The sequence below is a fragment of the Phodopus roborovskii genome, unplaced genomic scaffold (assembly GCF_943737965.1).
Source record: "Phodopus roborovskii unplaced genomic scaffold, PHOROB, whole genome shotgun sequence".
NCBI classification, from domain to species: Eukaryota; Metazoa; Chordata; class Mammalia; order Rodentia; family Cricetidae; genus Phodopus; species Phodopus roborovskii.
In genome coordinates, this window is record NW_026126443.1 from 5,748,754 (window position 1) to 5,768,035 (window position 19,282).

The 19,282-nt window shown below is 40.2% G+C and overlaps 1 protein-coding gene across 4 annotated transcripts in view; it reads left to right on the top strand.

Moving 5' to 3' along the window:
- Slc44a1 (solute carrier family 44 member 1) overlaps positions 1-19,282 on the top strand; it is a 164,776-nt gene that overhangs the window by 36,383 nt on the left and 109,111 nt on the right. For all 4 annotated transcript variants that reach the window (XM_051187810.1, XM_051187809.1, XM_051187807.1 and 1 more), the window contains exons 2-3: positions 6,300-6,389; positions 14,795-14,937. In XM_051187810.1, the coding sequence (XP_051043767.1) occupies positions 6,300-6,389; positions 14,795-14,937 (233 nt within the window). The remainder of the gene's footprint in view (positions 1-6,299; positions 6,390-14,794; positions 14,938-19,282) is intronic.

Genomic DNA, 19,282 nt, shown 5'->3' on the forward strand with positions numbered 1-19,282 from the left:
TTAATAATATGATGAATGACATCTGTAGTCTGAACATGTACACACATGTGTGTGTTTATATACATCTATCATGGCATACATGGGGAGGTTAGGGGGCATCTTTAGAGGTCAGAGGACAACTTGTGAGCATTGGTTCTCCTGTTACTTTGGATTGGTGGGATGGATGTCAGGTCATAAGGCTTGCACAGCAAATGCTTTGGCAGGCTGAGCCATTGTGGTATCCCTTACCTGAGATGCTTGGGATGGAAAGCATTTAGGATTTTTTTAAAAAATGGAATATTTACTATGTAGTCTATGGACAGTACCCCAGTCTAAATACAGAATGCACTTCTGTTTTATATATGGTACACATGCATAGCCTCAGGATAGCTACCTATTTTTAGTAATTGTATATGGCAAGCTTTCATGGTACGGGATTTTCACAAATCATATCATTGTTTAAAAAAGTTTTAGAATTGAAGCCAGTGCACACCTTTAATCCCAACATTCAGGAGGCAGAGGCAGGTGTATCTCTCTGAGTTTGAGGCCAGTCTTATCAACAGAGTGAGTACCAGGACAAACAGGGACACACAGATAAACCCTATTTAAAAAAAAAAAAAAGTTTTGTATTTGAAACATTTCTGATTGAGTGTTTTGAACCAGGCTGCTTAAACAGCTACTACAACTGTAATTTTACCTTCTGCGTTAACCTTGGACAAGTATACAAAAGAACCATCAGTGTAGATATTTAACTTTTTTTGAGACAGGGTTTCTTTGTGTAGCTTTGGCTGTCCTGGAACTCGCTCTGCAGACCAGGCTGGCCTCAAACTCACAGAGACCCACCTGCTTCTGCCTCCCAAGTGCTGGGATTAAAGATGTGCGCCACCACCACCTGGCAGGGTAGATACTTTTATACACGCATATTCAACCTCTTTAAACAATCAGAAAAACTTTGTTATGGGAAATTTCAAATCTTTCTTTTCTTTTACTCATTTCAAGAAGCCTTTTTTTTTTTTTCTTTCTTGGTGCCTGTGGTAAGGTTTACATGTGTGCATATACACATATACATGTTGGTACATGTATGTTTTAATTGTTCTATTTAGGATAAATTTCTGATTCCTTAGATCTTTTTTGTTTTAACATTTTTTATATTTTGTTATTTCTGGAAACTTTTCAGTTGTTATGTCTTCAGCTATTTCCTCCCTTCCAACACATCTTCCTCTCTGGTTCCTCTATGCACGTGTTAAATTGCGTATTTTTTGTCCTCCACTTCGAACAATGCTCTGGTGTCTAAGTGTAAACTCTGTTTTATTTGTGTTGGGTATCTTGAGGTTGCTGATCACTTCTTTAACTATATTTAATTTCTGACAAGTCTGACTGTGTTGTCTATTTTAGATTTTATTAAATGTCCAGCATTTCCGGGATTATTTCTTTGTGTGCTTATCACATTGGAGTGATAAGATGGAGTTTGAGAACTCTGGTTTCAGCGGAGTTTTTCCCTGAGCCTTTGTTTCCTTTTTTAACAAATCGAAAAGCAGAGACCGTATAGTCCCACCAGGAACGTTTTGAGAATTGTAAAGAGCTCATGGATGAAGTGGGCACCTTTGCTAAGAACTTTCCTCTTCCTCCCAGGCACAGTCTCTCATTGAGAGTGACGCTACTAGGTTACTGGGTTCTATTAGTTCCTAGAAGGTAAGATTTTGTGAGAGGAGAAAGACCTAACACTTACTGACAGCCAATTAATCTGTAGAATCTGGGGAAAAGAATACAAATCACATTTTAAAAGTGCTTCTGCAGCCCATTTCCCCTTTGTTGGCTTTATATGGGATGTTAATTGGAAGAAACTGATAGCATTAAATCCAGTTGTCACTTGGCTATGTCTGTTACAAAATCATTAAAAAATTTCAACTGCTGGGCTTCTGAGCTTACTTGAGGAATTTCATGGCTCATAACATGTCTCACTCAGTTTCTCTGCAGTTAAAGGCTGTTGCATCATAAGTCTGGTTTCTAAGTATTTGCCATATGAAGAATTACTAATGCAATGTACAGACTGCTAATAAGATTTAGCAGTCTTACTGGAGTTGACTTTGGAGTCATGGGCTTGGATTTAAATCCTGGCTTTATGACTCTGAAACCATGGGCTGCTTATTTAATTTCTGAGCCTGGGTTTGTTCATCTTTGGAGCAAGGGTGGTACCTACATCAGTGAGCTGTTCTGAAGAGAGGAGACAGTATGTGTAAAGCTTTAGGCATAGGAATTCTTGATTAATAAGAAATCAGTCATTGACAGCATGAGAAATTGCAGCCAGAATGAAATATACTACCATCAGATCAATATTTTAATATAACTAAAGGGAGAAGAGAGCTTAGTATTTTTATACCTTTTTCGGAAAAGGTCACATTGTAAAAAGAGGTTTTTAACAGGAGGGAGTTAAAGAGCGAATATTGATGTGTAATAAAAATAACCAAGAATCCAGTGCTTTTGAGTGACAGCCTGCTGACAGCTGCCATCCTCTTGTGGAAGTCCCCTCTGTTATGCTTACTTTTTCTTTTCCATGCTCCCTGGATCCTGTCACCATTTGGGGTGTGTGACTCCCATCCTTACTCCTATTCTCAGTAGAAGTTTTCTGTGTTTGGCACAGCAGTGGCTTGAAACAGCACACGCAGACTGTTGTAGTGTTGGGTCTTCATATTTGTCTTGTCAAAATGATATCCCTCTGGCTTCATGTTATAGAAGGAAACTTAAGCATTAGCAAACTCAGTGTTGGTCTGAAAATGGTGCAGGTAAAGAAACTACTCCAGGCTTAGGTTCCTGTCCCTCCTAAGCATTCGGATTTAAGACAGACAATAATAATAGTGTTTTCTAGTAGAGCTGTTACTTTATAAATTACCATGGAGTAAACATAATGAGTTTCAGACGTCTCCAAATTCCATGTCCATGAGTAATTTTACCACAGTGGGCATTAATCAAGACTGAAATTATTTAATACAAAGAAACATTCTTCACATTGTGAGCAGCTGTCTTCCAAAGTACAGACCACAATACAGGCATTTGAATAACATGGGGAATGATGTTATTTTGTAGTTGTCTTTCTTGTCATCCCAAGAAGGTACAGTCCTGGTCATAGATTTGGAGAGCTGGAAGAAACCTAAGAGATCCAGTCTCTCTCATTTGCTGTCACCCAGGAAGGTGAAGCATTTTATCTGAAGTCTGCTAACTAATGACAGCCAGGGAGAGGGGTCCTCATATATTAATGCCACAGTACTTACCTTCTCTAGATGAAACTGCTTGCTCATTCCTGGGTTCCAATGCTAGTCAGTCCTGGGGTGAGGGATTTTTTTTTTGTATGACTAACTAGTGTTCTTTTGTTTCCTTGTGTGGGTGTCTGGGAACAAGCTAAGGGCATTTTCATTATAACAATTGAACAGTGTAAGGCATAATGGGGCATTTGTCTTTAGCACTTTTAGGAGTGGCTGTAGCTCAAGTTCTCTGGCTTCTTTGCTGATAGGCAACTATTTATTTATTTGTAGATTATAATGTGTGCTGTATTTGTGTGTGTACATGGGTACAAGTACATATACATGCATGTGAAGGTCAGAGATTAGCATCTGATGTCTTCCTCAACCACTCTTGACATTATACATATAATTGTAAATGTGTAGTATTTATTTCATTATGCAGGTGTATAGAGGAGTGCACATGCCACAGTAAGCACATAGAGATCAGAGGACAGCTTGAGGGAGTCAGTTCTCTTCTCCCATGTGGATCCTGGGGGTTGAATTCTGTTCATCACACTTGGTGGCAGGTGCCTTGGTCCACTGGACCCTCCATCTTATTTTTTTGAGACACAGTCTTATTGAATCTGGAGCTCACCAATTCAGCAGGACTTGCTGGCAGCAAGCTCCATACATCCTCCTGTCTCAGTCTGCCCAGCACAAGGGTTACAGCTGCAGGCCAGGACTCCTGACTTTTTTACATGGGTGGTGGGATCAAACTCAGATCTCCATGTGTGCACACAGGCACTTTACCAACTGATCCTTCTCCCCATTTCATAGGCAGTTTCTTCTTCTTCTTCTTTTTTTTTTTTTTTTTTTTTTTTTTTGTTTTTTTTGTTTTGGATTTTGTTTTTTCGAGACAGGGTTTCTCTGTATTGATTTGGAGCCTGTCCTGGAACTAGCTCTGTAGACCAGGCTGGCCTGGAACTCATGGAGATCTGCCTGTCTCTGCTTCCCGAGTGCTGGGATTAAAGGTGTGCACCACCAATCGCTATTTTTTTTTATTAAGATTTATTTAGTGTGTGTGTGTGTGTGTGTGTGTGTGTGTGTGTGTGTGTGTGTGTATGTATGTATGTATCTATGTACCATGTGCCCATGGAAGTCAGAAGTTGACTCCCCTGGAATTGGAATTACTGATGGTTGTGAGCTAATATGTGGGTGCCTGGAATTTAACTCAGGCCCTGAATGTTGAGTTTTTTAACCTTGATGTCTGATTCTTATTAAAATAATGTAAATAAATGCTTATAATTTAAGAGAAGAATCTAGCTTTCATCAAAGGATGAAATAAACTCTTGTTTATAATGAGAACTAAGCCTGATTATACTCTAATTATACTAATTATACTGGAGGAGTCACTAATCTCCATTGCCTTCTGCTAAGGCCCCTTCCTACTGACAGGGTTTCCTGAGATTTCTGGATTGCTCACATGGAGCCCCTAGAGGCCTCAGCCTTTTTCTGGCAGAGTACTTTCCCTTGCCTTTTTTATATTTGAGATTATGATATTATCACACCATTTTCCCCTTGCCCTTTTCTCCCTCTGAATCCTCTCATATACTCCTCCCTATCCTTCAAATTCAAGGCCCTTTTTTTCTTTGTCATTGTACAATATGTGCATATTCATACATTTCTAAATATAATCTACTTAGGTCACATAATGTTACTTGTGTATATTTTCAGGAATGACTCTTTGGCGCCAGACAGCCAATGGCTGTGCTCTTCTGTGGGGAAGGCCATCTCTCCACTCCCAGCTTTCACAGTTGCTTATAGTTACTTGTGTGGGGTTGAGGCCTCCTGGCCTTTTTGAGGCTGCTTTCTCCTTCTCTTCCCTGCTCCCAGGACAGGATGTCAGAGAGTTCAGAAGAATGATTGAAAAGGGTATGTGAGCTGACCTAAAGAACCTAAGACTGTTGCATCAAGAAAACATACAGAATTAGAATTCCAGTCAATAACGTGCAAATTGATTTTCAGAGTAACTCAAGCTCTCTAGTTAGGAATCTCTCTGAACTAGAAACATTACATTTTCTAAGAACACACTGATAATCTAGCCTGGTGGGTTAGGAGTTGCTAGGAAAAAAATGAGTATTTCTTGTATTGTATTTAACTTAGATAAATCTCTCTTGTAAGAATTTATTTGAAGCCATGTCGTAGTGCTGCATGCCTTTGATCCCGGCACTTGGCATGCAGAAGCAGGCTGATCTCTTGAGTTTGAGGCCAACCTTGTCCACAGAGTGAGTCCCAGGATAACCATGACTGCCCAGAAACCCTGTCTTAAAAAACCAAAATTCAAAAAGGAATTAATTTGATAGGTTTGCTTCCTGCAAAAGACTATATAGGAAAGCATGTTCTAATATGTAGGTCTAACTCCTGGACACACAAAGGGAAAGCTTGCACAAGTAGAAGAACATCTTCATTTTGAAAGCCCTTATTGAGAACATATAAAGGTTTAGGCATCATCTCCAGTGATGAGAAATGGGACTGGCCTGGTCACTGTCTGCTACAGACACAGGCTTTAAGAATAACAGTTCAGGGTTGGAGATATGTAGTTCGGTTGGTAAATGCTTGCCGAGTATGTACAGTGCCAGTATGGACAATGCCTTTGGTTTGATCCCTTGAATCACATAAGTCAGACATGGTAGTTTGCTCCTCTAATCCCAACACTCAAGAGGTACAAGCAGGAGGATCAGGCATCGAAGGTCATCCTTGGCTACATAAGGAGTTCAAGACAAACCTGGGATACATTAGAAACTATCTCAAAAGGGGAACAGAAAAGAATAACAGTTCAGTATGCTATATATTTTAGTGGAGTACTACCAAAAGCTATTCCTGCCTGCCTGGAAGAGAAGGGCTAGAGCCACTGTGCTGTGGGCCAAGGAAGCGAGGGTGGACTTTACAAAGACACGGCAGATCTTCGAGTTTCGTCCTAAAGGTTCAGTAGACATTGTCCAGCAAAACTGTATGTGGGTAAAAATGGTGTATGTTTGTACCTTTCCAGTTTTAACTAAAATTGACACTTACCATGTTCTCTTACTTTGTATTTTTAATTAGAGCTCCAAGCGAGAATGGAAGCCTTTGGAAGACCGTAGCTGCACAGACATACCATGGCTACTGCTCTTTGTCCTCTTCTGCATTGGGATGGTAAGGACACTCAGGCCAACCAACCTCAGCTCTGGATGCAAGGGAATGAGGCGGGAGTTGGGAGGGACTGGCCCTTCCAAAGTATCTGTGTTTATGTATCTTAACCTCTGCCCTACTGGTTATAATTGGGATAATTAGAGGGCCTAAGATACCATTGAGGGAGCTTCTTTTCCCCCTTAATACAGTTCAGTAGTATTTGGCTTTCCCTTGCTATTTTACTTTCTTTTGTTTTTATGCTTTGTTTTGTTGCATGAAAACTGAGATAAAAATGAAGATGGGCCAATGGGAGTCTTAGTCCTTTCACCCAATCATTTGAGAAAGCCAAATCATTTGATGCAAATTTGTGGGTGGATTTTTCTGTGCCTTCTGCCAGCTGCCAAATCATGGTGTGCAGACTTAATATTAATTATGAGAGCTCGGCTGATAGCTTAGGCTTGTTGCTAACTAGATCTTAAAGCTGAAATTAACCCACTTTGATCAATCTGATTTTTGTCTTGTGGCTTTATTACCTTTACTCTGAACTTTCCATACTGCTTCCTCTTCTGGTGACTTCCCAAGTCTCTACCCTTCTTCCCAGTGTCCTCTCTGCCCTGAAAATTCTGCCTAGCTATTGGCCATTCAGCTTTTTATTAAACCAACCCAAGTAACAAATCTCCACAGTGTAAAAGATTATTTCACAGCACAAGTTTCTTTGGAATCTGATCTTGAAAGGTTAGTTGAGAACCCTGCATACTGACTCCTCCAGTCACACAAGCCCCAGGGTTATCTTTGGGCTGGTCACTTCTTTTCTCCAGAGACTTGGCAGTTTTTTAGAGAAGTCAGTGTTTAGGCATCCAACATCCGCCACACTTCAAGTTTTCACAGTTTGAGTTCTTCCTGCAGGGGAAGAGGCTGCCCAGGTTTCTACCTCTCCCCAACCCCCCACCCCCGTGTCAGCCTTAGGCCCAGCCTGCCATCACTGTCATGAGTGGCGTCTTTGTGTTGGAAATCAAGATGTCGGTGGAGAGGATGAGGAGCAGAGTCTTGGTGTAAGGTGCTGGGTGTGTGGCATACTTAAATCTGCTTGCCAGAGTTCTGGATGTAGGGATTCATATAGCCAGAGTGCTCGGCTCCAAAATAATAGACAGCTGGTTTAGCACTCACTAACTGTTGTTTGGAACCTTGGAGAGCTTAGGAATCCTTATCTGGACCATCACCCTCAGTTTATAGATTAAGCATCAAACCTAACAAGGAAGAGGATGACCCTCAGGCCACACTGCGATTGAGTGGAAGAGCTGTTTGCCCAGTTCTGTACTTGGTCATTGTTCTCTAGCACCGTTTCCCTCTTCATCAAGGGAACTCTGGGCAGCAGCTTCATTCTCCATCTCTTAGTCAGAATGCAGTTACACTGTCTCGAGCAGTCCTGGTTTTTATGATCTGTATTTTGGTCCCATCTTGGCGCACTTTCTCTAGAGGTTCTTTCGGGAAGTGCTGCCTTTTGTCTGTCTGTAATAAAAGTCTTCATGATTCCTTGGCTTTCTGCACACCACGGCGCTATCTGAGACTCAGTTCTGGCCCTCAGCAGAGGAAAAGATAAACTTAGGAAAATAAGGAATGTTTGTTTTAAAGATAAAAGTACAAGTTTAGGAAAAAGTCAAAATACTAATTTCTTAACTCAGGCCTTCTGATGCTGTTGAAGAGTTTGCTTAGTTTAGTGGAATCGCATCAGAAGTTCAGCATGCTTGAATGTCCACGAAGAGCATGGAAAGACTTGCCCAATAAAATCAGTCCACAGCTTTTCCATACTTATTGTAACCCCAGGATGAACAGCAACTGACCTTCAGAATTTAGTTTGTAAAAAACATGTGCCATGCCACCCAAGGTGCTTTTGATTTCCTGCGCTCAAATAGCCCCAGAAAGTGCAATCATTAATGTTAATAGACTGACTTGGGAGTGACTTGAGTGTAAGGAGTTGTTTACTGAAATGTTTTAATGCAGTGGTAATTAATATAATGTCGATTTCATCACGCTGGTAATTAAGACCCACTGTGTATGCTTTTAAATACAGGCACAGCTTTCTTTGCTTTGGAGTGAATCTTTAAATAGATTGCTTTCCCATGGTATTGAGCTGATGTCAAATCTTGCCATGAGGATATGGAAGTAATCTAGAAGTTCTGCTGCTCGTCTTGTGTGCATAGCTGAGGTTCATAGCTTTGCTTCTGGTCTTTGGTTTTGTTTTATATGGTTTTTCCATTCACCTCCTTTGAATTTCATCCTGTAGTAAACTACATCCCAAATGCTCAGGGTTCAAAGGGTTACCCATTTCAAAATCTTAGAAATAATTTGGATGGCAGTTGAGGTGGCTCACTGGACAGAGGAGCCTTCTGCCTAGCCTGATGACTGAGTTTGATCTGCAGGACTCAGCATGGAACAGGCAGAGAACTGATTCACTCAAGCTGTCCTGTGACTGCTCTGTGTGTGTGTGTGCATGTACATACAAGTATAGACATTAAAATTGTAGCATTTGTGCATATATATGATGAGATGAAGTATTTGGAATCTAAAACCCAAGTCTAAACAATATTCTTCTTGTTTTATATATGCTGTATATCTGTACCCTGCAAGTTATTTTAATCTAGTTTTGGCTACACTTTATCACAGGTCATATGTGGAATTTTCCACTCGTGGCTCATGCTGGTCCTCAGAAAGCTCCAAATCTTGAAGCATTTTAGACATCAGGTTTTCAGGTTAGGAACATGCCATCTGGATTAATTTTTACTCTTTAAAAACTCTTTAAATTCCAGCACTTGGGAGGCAGAGACAGGCAGATTTCTGTGTTTGAGAACAGCCAGGTCAGGCTCCAAAGCTACAGAGAAACCCTGTATCAAAACCAAAAGAGAAACCCAATACAACACAAAACAAACAAATAAACAAAACAAAACAAAACAACAACAACAACAAAACCCCAACAAACTCTTTGGCAATGTTTTTCTTCATTAGCTTTAAAATGCTTCTTTATTATTTTATTTTGTTTATATGAGTGTTTTGCTTTTATGTATGTTTGTGTACTGCACTTGTACCTGGTGCCTAACGAAGTCAGAAGAGGGTGTCAAGTCTCCTGGAACTGGAGTTATGGATGGTTATGAGCTGCTGTATGGGTTCTGAAAAATGAACCTAGGTCATATACAAGAGCAATGAATGCTTTTAGCCACGAGGCCCTCTTTCCAACCACATCTGGATCCATCTGTCCAGCCACATTCAACAAATATCTATTGAACGTTATTAATCTGTGCTCATGCTTTCCTTTAAATAGCTCATGTAAGTCTCTCTGAGTTATCCGGTGGAATAGTTTATATTAGTGTATCAGCAAGGCATAGTGATGGTAAATATTAGATTATCTAGTAAGTGACAAAGATAGGAGCTTGTGGCCTTCTCTTCAGTGACTGGCCCTGCTTGGTTCTTTCATGGACCATTTCCTGGTTAGCTTGTAAGCCTGGTGTCCTTACCTTGATACCTAGGTGCTTCTTAGATGTTTTAAAACCTCATTCACCCACCTTCATTATTAAATCTTTTTATTTGCACACACCCATCTCCTCATCATTATTTACTTCTTATTCCCTAATAACCAGGTTTTTAGTGCCTGAATTTTCAAGAATTTAAGGTGCTTTTCAGAGTAAATTGTTATCAGTATTCTTGAGAGTTGTCGTCATTCATGCTTCAGCTTAATTTTTTTGTGGGAAAGGGAGGTTTACAAATTCTTGTTGGCAGACTGGGCTTCAAATCATATCCAACTTTAGCTTCCTGAGTGCTGGGTTTACAGGCATGTGCTGCTGTGCCTGGCCCCTCTTGGCCTGGAGCTTGCAATCCTCCTGCTTCTGTTAGGTTTATAGATATGTTACCATCATATCTGCCATAACATTACACTTCCAGATTCCTGTTTTCAGTTTTCTATATTGAAAATACTCTATTTCCACTCAGATAGTTCTCAGTTCTGCCTGTACATGACAGTCGTCTATAATTTTGTTTTGAAATCACATTCCTTAGCTTTCCATTAGTGAGTATGCCAGATGTCTGGGGCACTAACGATTCACCAAGGTGGAGGCCTTACTCAGTGCTCTGATGAGTCACAGAAAAGATTTGTGAAGATGTAACATGACTGGGTTTAGAACGATGACTCTGGCACCAATGTTAACAATGGGTAGAGAGATGGCTCAGAGGTCAAGAGCACTAGCTGCTTTTTAAGAGGATTCAGGTTCAATTCATAGTAACCACATGGCAGCTCATAATTGTCTATAACTCCAGTTCTAAGGTAATCCAATTCCCTGAGGCCAGAGAATTCCATTTCTAAGGCATGTTAGTGCCAAAGCCAGGATCAATTCTCTGGATTCCATGTCTGGTTTTGTTGCTGTTTATTTATTTTTCTTTTCTTTCTTTCTTTCTGTCTCTAATTATCCGTGAAACTGAGTCTTGGATTTGGATTTTGCTCACTAATGCCCCATTGTGTTATTTTTCTCATTTAAGAATAGTCTAGCTCTTTTATGCAAAGCTTTGCCTTTTACACTTAAAAAAAATTGCTTATTGAGTAGAAGTTCCCTAGATTTGTCAAACATTTCTTTTTAATTCCTTTTACAGCAATGCATCCTATTAAACTTTAAAGGAAGCTGCAGATTTGGTGTACTGACAAAGGCTTTGTTTGTGTAAGTGTGCCTTTGTGGCAGGCCTTCTATTCTGACTTATCTGCTAGATTACAACATCCTTTCTAGTCTAGGATTCTCAGAAGAGGAACAACAGGACCAAGTGTATTGTCATGAACTGCTGGGACACATCTATCCTATCATTCCCCCCCCCCTTACTATTTTTGCATCATTTTTGGCATATTCATGTCCTCCTCCTACTCACTTCAGGTTTTTGTTGAACCCCCACCCCCACGCCTAGTGGAAAACCATCTGCTCTGCTCAGTTGCCTAGTTAAAATTTAGGTGTGAAACTCAAACATTCACATGACAGAAAAGCGTAGCCGGATGGTACACACGACTAAGCCAAAAATTCTTATTTAAGTAACGTTAGCCCTTATAACTAGAGGGAACAGCATAGTTTCTTATTGTCCCCTCATTGCGGTGATGTATGTATGGTTAGCAGCCAGGTCTTGTCTGTGACCCCCTGCCCCTCAGCTCTGTACCTTTATCTGCTTTTAGTCACCTAGTTTTGGGAGTGGTCTGTCTGTGCCTCTTCCTTTTCACACACTGATGATCCCAAAACCGTTCAGTAGCTCGGTCCCTTATTTAGTAGTAGTGCTTGTGTCTTGCTCCGCATTGACAAAGGCTTTCCTTGTCCTAAACATCCACTTCTGTGGTGTGATTTTCTTCTGCTGGGTACTTTTCCCCTCCTCGTTCTGGGAAGCCATTGAAGTATTGAGTGTATTCTGGCAAGTCTCTCCTACCCTGTTTTAAATTTCATGTACTGCATTTTCCCCCTCTTCTGAAATTATACTGTTGCCTGCATTTGGATTTTAGTGTGTTTCTTTTTTAAAGAGATTGGAATTTTAATTAGATTTGGCCTTGTTCAGCATTGTCAGTGCTTATACAAAGAGGATAATAGTCATTGTTTCTTCCTCCTTCGTAATTTGCTGTCCACCCCTTACCTAACTCCGCCCTTGCAGCTTCTCATGCTCTCTGCTCTAGTGCTTCTGGAACCTTCTAAGAACTTTAAATGACCTACATGAAAACATGACAGTGTCCCATTTTGGCATATGTATGTAACACTTGTAATTTATACCCTGTGTGGTGGCTTGTGGTGAGGAGGAGGAACCCATGTGTGGAACATCCTGTTAAAAAACAACCAGGAAGGGAAATCAGAAACATTTAAAGGAATCCGTAACAATGTTCCTATCAAATGCTGGAAAAAACAAGTCTCCTATAAATAGTGGAAGAACATACCCTTCTAACTAACCATCTTGCTGCTCCTCCTGACTAGTGACGTTTAATTGTGATCTGAAAGTATTTTTGTGCAATAACAGTTACCAGCATTATCACTCATTTCCCCACCCCCACCCCACAAAATTTTGTTTGTTCTTACATAGGGAACAAAGGGGGTTTGTCACTTCTTGGTGCCAATGTCAGTCTCTGTAGGCTGACTTCACCGTTCAGATTTACTACTCACAGCGCCTCTGTATTGATCACCTGACTAGTGGCAGACATTTTGCCAGGGATTGGATCTGTGCTATCTCGTTTAGATCTCATCATTATGCTGAGGAATAGACGAGTTTGGCGTTAGAGATGAAGAGAGCAGAGTGTAAGCTGGTAATCAGGTCAGCGGCACCCAGATAGTCAATGATAGAGTGAGTCCAGCTACTAAGCTCAGTTATTCCCTTTGTTACTCCATGATCTTTCTTGGTCTCCTTCTGTTACTATAACAAGTACTTGAGACCATCACTTTATACAGTGTAAAGGTTTATCTTAACTTAAGGCTTTAGAGTTGTTAGTCCATGATTGGTCAGGCCTGCTGCTTTGGGGCCCATCGTTGGACCCCTTTGTGGCAGGAAAATGTAACGGAGCAAAGTCACTTCATGACTGAAAGAGATTGTGAAGCATCAGCCATGGTCTGACAGCCCCAACAAAGGCATTGTATAACCAACCAGAAGACACGCCGGGCTCACTTGTATAGATCATCACCACTCAGTCACGGCATAAGCTCACGGTTAAGGAATCAACACTTTTAACACGGAGATTTTTGGGCAGTTCGCATCGTAATGATAGAAAAAAATCTCCATTGTAGCCTCTGTTTTTACCTTTCCTTCTAGATTTTGCTCAGCATACAGTTTCCTAATTTGGAATTGAAGCAAAAGAGGGTGCGTTCATCTGACTATGTGTGTGTGTATATACAAGGGTAGTTCTTTCATGTCTTAGTATCGGTTAAGTCCAAGAGTGGGAAGCATTCTTCAATGTTAGAGGAGGGGGGAAGACAGTAAAGGTGAGCAACTGTTGGCCACTCAGCTGTTGACTTGAGGGAATGAGATGCTAGCATTTACCAAGACATGCACTTTTCATGTGTTGTCTCTAGTAAGTCTTCCCACAGGCTTTGGTAAAAGTGATTTTAATCCCAGTTAGTAGATGGGTAAACTAAGGCTGGGAGGAGTAAGGAAGTTTGGCTAAATTCATGTGAGTAGAAAATGGAGTCAATAGTCATCAGTGACCCACAGATAATACACACTTATGTAATTCCAAAGCCCACATTCTTCCTCTAATACATGCCGTAGTTTCTAATATCAATATATGAGGAGTCAGAGACCAGAAAATTGGCATGGTGTCTGTTCAGTCCACTCACAGAATGTGGTGTTAGAAGTTTCAACTGAATAGAGAGAGCCACGCTCTCATCTCTCATTATCTGTATGTACAGTGAAAGTCAGAAGAGCTATAGAGAAGAGAGGTTTTTTTTAAAGTAAGTATGCGTAAAGGGGAGAAAACTTTTCTCTGAGGAATTGCTTGAGACTAGAGTAAGGACCTCTGCAGCTTGAGATCCAGCAGTGTCATTGAGATAAGAATGGCTGGTGACTGTCTCTGCCTCCATAACCTGAGAAAAGGTAGCAAAACCGAGCTCTCTCAATGACCAGGCCATATCCCCTCCCCTTGTCCCCTTGCCCTCCCCCCCCAGGGTACAGCAGAGTATCAGCCATCACTGCTCTTACTTGCTGTTCTTTCGCCTATTGTGGGGTGCAGGCTTCCCTTGCTTTGTTGTGGTCAGCCCATGTCTGACTCAGCAAGCATGATGTGGTCCCCAGTGTCTACCATTTGCTTTTGGGACCAGGGTGAAGCACATTCTCATGACATAGTGGCTTTTGCAGTACATGCTTCATGATGTAAGTCTTGGCTCTTGTACAGCTTTGTCATAGGAAGATTGTGTGAAGTGACAGTTCACAGCTCACATAGTATGGATTTTTAATCCTTTTTGTATCCGTTGTTGTTTATTTAACAGAACTCCATTATGACCAAGGAAAACTAGCAATTTGATGACAGCTGACTCAGATTCTACATTCTGATCTTTGCTAGCTCCTGTGGCCTTGAGTAACTTATTTAACCTCTCCAGGCCTTAGTTTCCTCCTCAGGAGAAATAGAGAATGTTTGATAAATACCCCGTATGTAGCCTGGCTCAGGGCAGGTGTTCACTATGGAGGCCCTGCCATGAATGTCACCAAATGCAAAGGCAATCCTAAGATGTGGAAGGTTTTGTTCCAGTAGCAAATGGTATTGTCCTGTGGACTTCTTCATGCTGTTCCTATGCAGACCAGTGAAAACAGTGTAATAGTGTTTGCTATAAGAAAATATAGCTCTTTGTTCCCTTCAGCAGACAAAAGAAACTCATTATCATATCAAGTAGTGACTGTTGCTATTGAAATGGTTTATTTGTGTGTGTTTTTTGTTTCTTCCCTAGGGATTTATTTGTGGCTTTTCAGTAGCAACAGGTGCAGCAGCCAGACTAGTGTCAGGATACGACAGCTATGGAAATATCTGTGGGCAGAGAAATGCAAAGCTGGAAGCAATACCAAACAGTGGCCTGGACCACACCCACCGGAAGTAAGTAGACTCTTGCATGATGCACAGTCTGAAAACATGGAGGGAAGCAAAGGAAGGCATGCTTTTCTTTCTACCTTAAAATTCATATCTATGGGATATTTTAATAAGCTTTTTGTAAGAGTTTTTTGTTGTTTTGATAAGAGTATTTAATCACTTCTGCTATCATTTAACAAATACATTCTCTAGGAAACAAAATTAACTGTCTTGTTACTGGGACAGTTTTAGTGGATAAAGAAAGCCTCAGTTTGAAAGGGTCCCTCTTGTGCTCTGTCTTCCTGTTAACCTTTAGGTTATGTTCTGCCTCTTAAGCCAGAGAGTAAGGTAATATTTTCCTTGTTAAGGTTATACTTAACAAGAGACAGTCAATGATAATGGATATCAAAACCTTAAAGCTATAAAGTAATATTTTGCAATGCATCATTTATAAGTGTATAAGGTTTTCCAGACATGTTCTTTGATAGACTGTAAAATTTACTTTGGGTTCTCACTGTGCATCTTTAGGATTTCCTGAAACTCCTGACTTTAACTGTCCTTTTTTTTCAGGAGCTATTGTTTCATTTCTCATGTCAACAAGGAAAGTCTATTTCATCCAGTAAACACATTGTATGATTGCTGTATGATTTTTTTCCCTCAGGCTGAGTGTATATACCATCAGACTTCATTATGTTATCTCAAGTCAAACCAGGTCTTCAGAATCAATAAAATTAATTGCAAGATAACAAGGCTAATTAGTCTAATATACTTTATAGGAAAAGTCAGATCAAAACATTTTGAGGTTGTAACAAGCATCTTGTATGAAGACAATTTGTAACACCTTATTATTATGTGAATCGGTTGGCTAAATCTTGGCCCCTCTGCATAAGGTGAACTTGATGATTTCACAAACTTGAAGATCTTTGGATAGTTATCCTTTCCTAGAGAAGTCCTCCCTCTAATGAGGAAGAGATCATATGGGCCAAATAAACAAAGTCTTAAATAACAACTGTGAAAAAATATATATATATGTGTGTGTGTGTGTGAGGAGTAACAAATGCTTAGACAGGCTCAAGTGGCTGGTTGTTGGGTAGCAGAGGCTCTAGTGCAGTCTGTGAGCATCTTTCCTGAGGTGCGCCCACATCCGGCAGCCCTTGAGAAGAGTGGGAACTGAGTCTTAGCAGTTGAGAAAACAAGCGACTTTATTTGTGCTTTTTTTTTTTTTTTTTTTTTTTTTTTTTTTTTAATAATTGCCTCATGAAATCAATACACATGTCAGACCTTGGGTCAGTTTTTATACTGAGAGTACCTCTATCTTTTTAGTTGACTTTTTACTTTGAGACAATCTTGGACATGTAGAATTTGAAAAGCATCAATTTGTTTTATAACTAAGATGGCACCTGTGTTATAAGATGTCCTTAAGCTCCCCAATGCTGTTAAAATGGATCAAGTATATGATGCTATCAACTGGGGGTATGGAAAGCAGGGGGTCTCTTGCTTCGGTCCACTGTCTTCATGGCTCCCTCGTGACATGCCAGTGACTCTGAACATGTACTTACCCTAAGACATGCAGGTACCACTCTCCGCATTTAGACCTGTGGTGTTCACCAGGCTTGGGGAGGGTCCGGGGTAGGGCATTTTCCAAACCTCACCTTTTTAAATATACACTTTGGCCTCTGGCAACTAGAAATGGTATATTATTCTGGAAGAATCTCTTTTCTCTGAATGTTTAGCATAGTCAAAAGCTGTTCATGTTTAACTGTAGGGAAAATGGTTTTCCAAGTAGTTTCTTCTTAACTCATATACACATATTTAACATATATTTTTGGGCCTTTTTTTTTGGGTGGGGGATGGGCTCACTGTATAGCCCTGGCCTGAAACTCTCTAAGTAGATCAGGCTGGCCTTGAACTCACAAAGCTCCACAAGCCTTCTTCTCCCCAGTGCTAGGGTTTGAAGGTGTACCCACTTATGAATTTTTAATCCTTACTTCATCTCCTCTGCACCTTTTCAGTGTAATCAGTCAAATATTTCTGTCTATAAATGGTAATCATTTTCATGGCTGGTAGAATTTTGGATATCCATTTTCAGGTAAGTCGGCATATTTGAACTTGTGACAGGCAGCAGTCCGTCTTTGTCTGTATTAGCTTTATTCCACCCTCTTCCTGCCACATGTATTGTCTGCCTTTGCCTGTAGTCATCTCTGTCCTTCCACTGTTACTACACCCTCATACCTGTGGTGTACATGGACACCTTAATTGCTTTCTCCTAGCCTTTACCTCAAGGCCTTATCGCAATGTCTGCTCCTTATTTGGCCTTCATATCTATTTGTTGAATGCAACAACAAATCCTCTAAAATCCTTTCATGAGTGTTGTCTCTTCTGTTGTGAATTTTTTTTTTCATTCTATTTTTCATGCAGCTAAATTCTCATTCTTCCTCTCTCTCAGTGGAAAGGCCACTTCCCAGAGAAGTTGTCTTTGGCTTCACAAGTTCAGCTGTGAGACACTCTACCTACTGAATGAAAAATGCCCTATCACAATTTTAAATAACCATTTGAATACACTCTCCTTGTGGCCTGTAATATAAAAATTACACGTGTTTTTTTTAAAATATTTTGTTAACGGGTGACTCTCCTAAATGCTGTGAAGGCAGTTAGGCCTTTCTTTCCAACACTGAATCCTTAGATCCCAGCCTGGTGTCAGGAATGAAGTAGGCAATCCATTCAATGCTTGCTGAATGAGTAAGCGAATTCACTCTAAGGAATGAATTACTGAGTTTGAGAGTCTGCATATTTTAAGATTATTAATGCATATTGTTGAATGGCTTTCCATAAAGACTGCTGCATTTACATTCCCACCAACAGTGTCTGAGATTGTTTTATCTTTGCTAGTATTATTAGTTTTTATTCTTTACTAATTTGATAAATGACAGAATAGTACTTTATAGTTTTAATTTGCTTGCCTTTGGCTATCAGTGTGAGTGAAGCCCCTCCCCCACTTGTTAGTCTCTCTTGGAGACTATTGTGCTTAGCATATCTATTCCTGGTCTTCTTATCTGTAATCAGCTCCATCCTTTATGCTGTGAGAGGATTAAGTTCTTGAAAATAGGGCTTTTATTTTTGCCATTTTCTTCTTCAAGAGCTTTTGCTTTCCTGCTGTGGTCTATAGTTTCAAAGATGAGCCCATTCAGCCCCTGCCCTTGCCAGCCTTTTGAGATCTGGACCCATGTCACCTACCCAGTACTCTCCCACTGTTCCTTAATGTGGTGTTATTGCTGTCTGTGGCATTTGATTGATTGCACTTTTGTTCAGTTTCTTCTGCCTGTCTGCTTATTGGAATCTTTGAAACACTTATACCAGGTCCCACTGACCTTTTTATGAAGTGTTTCAAAATAATCCTGTCCCATAGTAAGCATCCCTTTACTGTGTTTGCCTGAACTTTCTTGTCTCATACTCGGTTGCCTTCAGTTTGCTTTCTAATTATATTGTGTTTCTCATGTGTCTGTTAATTATTGGTTGCTAGGTAACAATATTATTGGAAACTTAGTAGCTTAAAGCAAGGCACGTTTGTCGTTATCATTGTCTGTTGGTTCAGAAGTCTAGTCGTAGATTATGGGAGGTGGCGATTTATTCCATTAGAACCAACAGAAAATCATCCAGAGAATCTCTTAGAACAATGGAAGTTACACCTCTATGTAGTATAGTCATGGAAATAATATTGGAAGAAAGTCTGCTAGCCATATAGAAATTGTACCTGTATTTGTTGTGATTATGAAAGTGATGTGTATCTTCTTTGCTATATTTTTGCTGGTGAGGCGTAAATTTCAGGTCTCACTGAAACTCAAGGAAGAAAGCATTGCATAAGGACATGAACAAAAGAGTCAGGGATGTGGGAGGTCTATGGGAATCTATCTTGCACTGCCGGACTCTGTCTTCTGGAAAGTAACATGTTTCCCGAAAGCAACATGTTTTTACTCTGTCTTCCCAAAAGCAACATTTTTTTGTAACTCTCAAATCTGAGTACTGCTGTTCCTTGATCCTCATAATTTATAATTTATTTAATTGTGATTATAACAAGAGGAAAGTCAGGAGAGACATGGGAAAAGGGCTCAGCTCTGCTTCATTTTAACCAAATGGTTAAGATGCCAAGATGGCTGTGAGAATGTTCTTACTAGAAAAGAAAAATCCTATTTATTGACCCTTCTGAGAATTGTAATGTTTTTCTCCATTCCAGTAACACTTTGCATCTGATAGTGTATCTGTTGGAGTCACAATGTTGCACAGGGAACTGCCCCTCAGTGTTTATGAAATACAGGGAAGCCTCAACTTTAGATAGAATTAAATTCATTTCTGAGTTGATTGCTGGAGAAACATA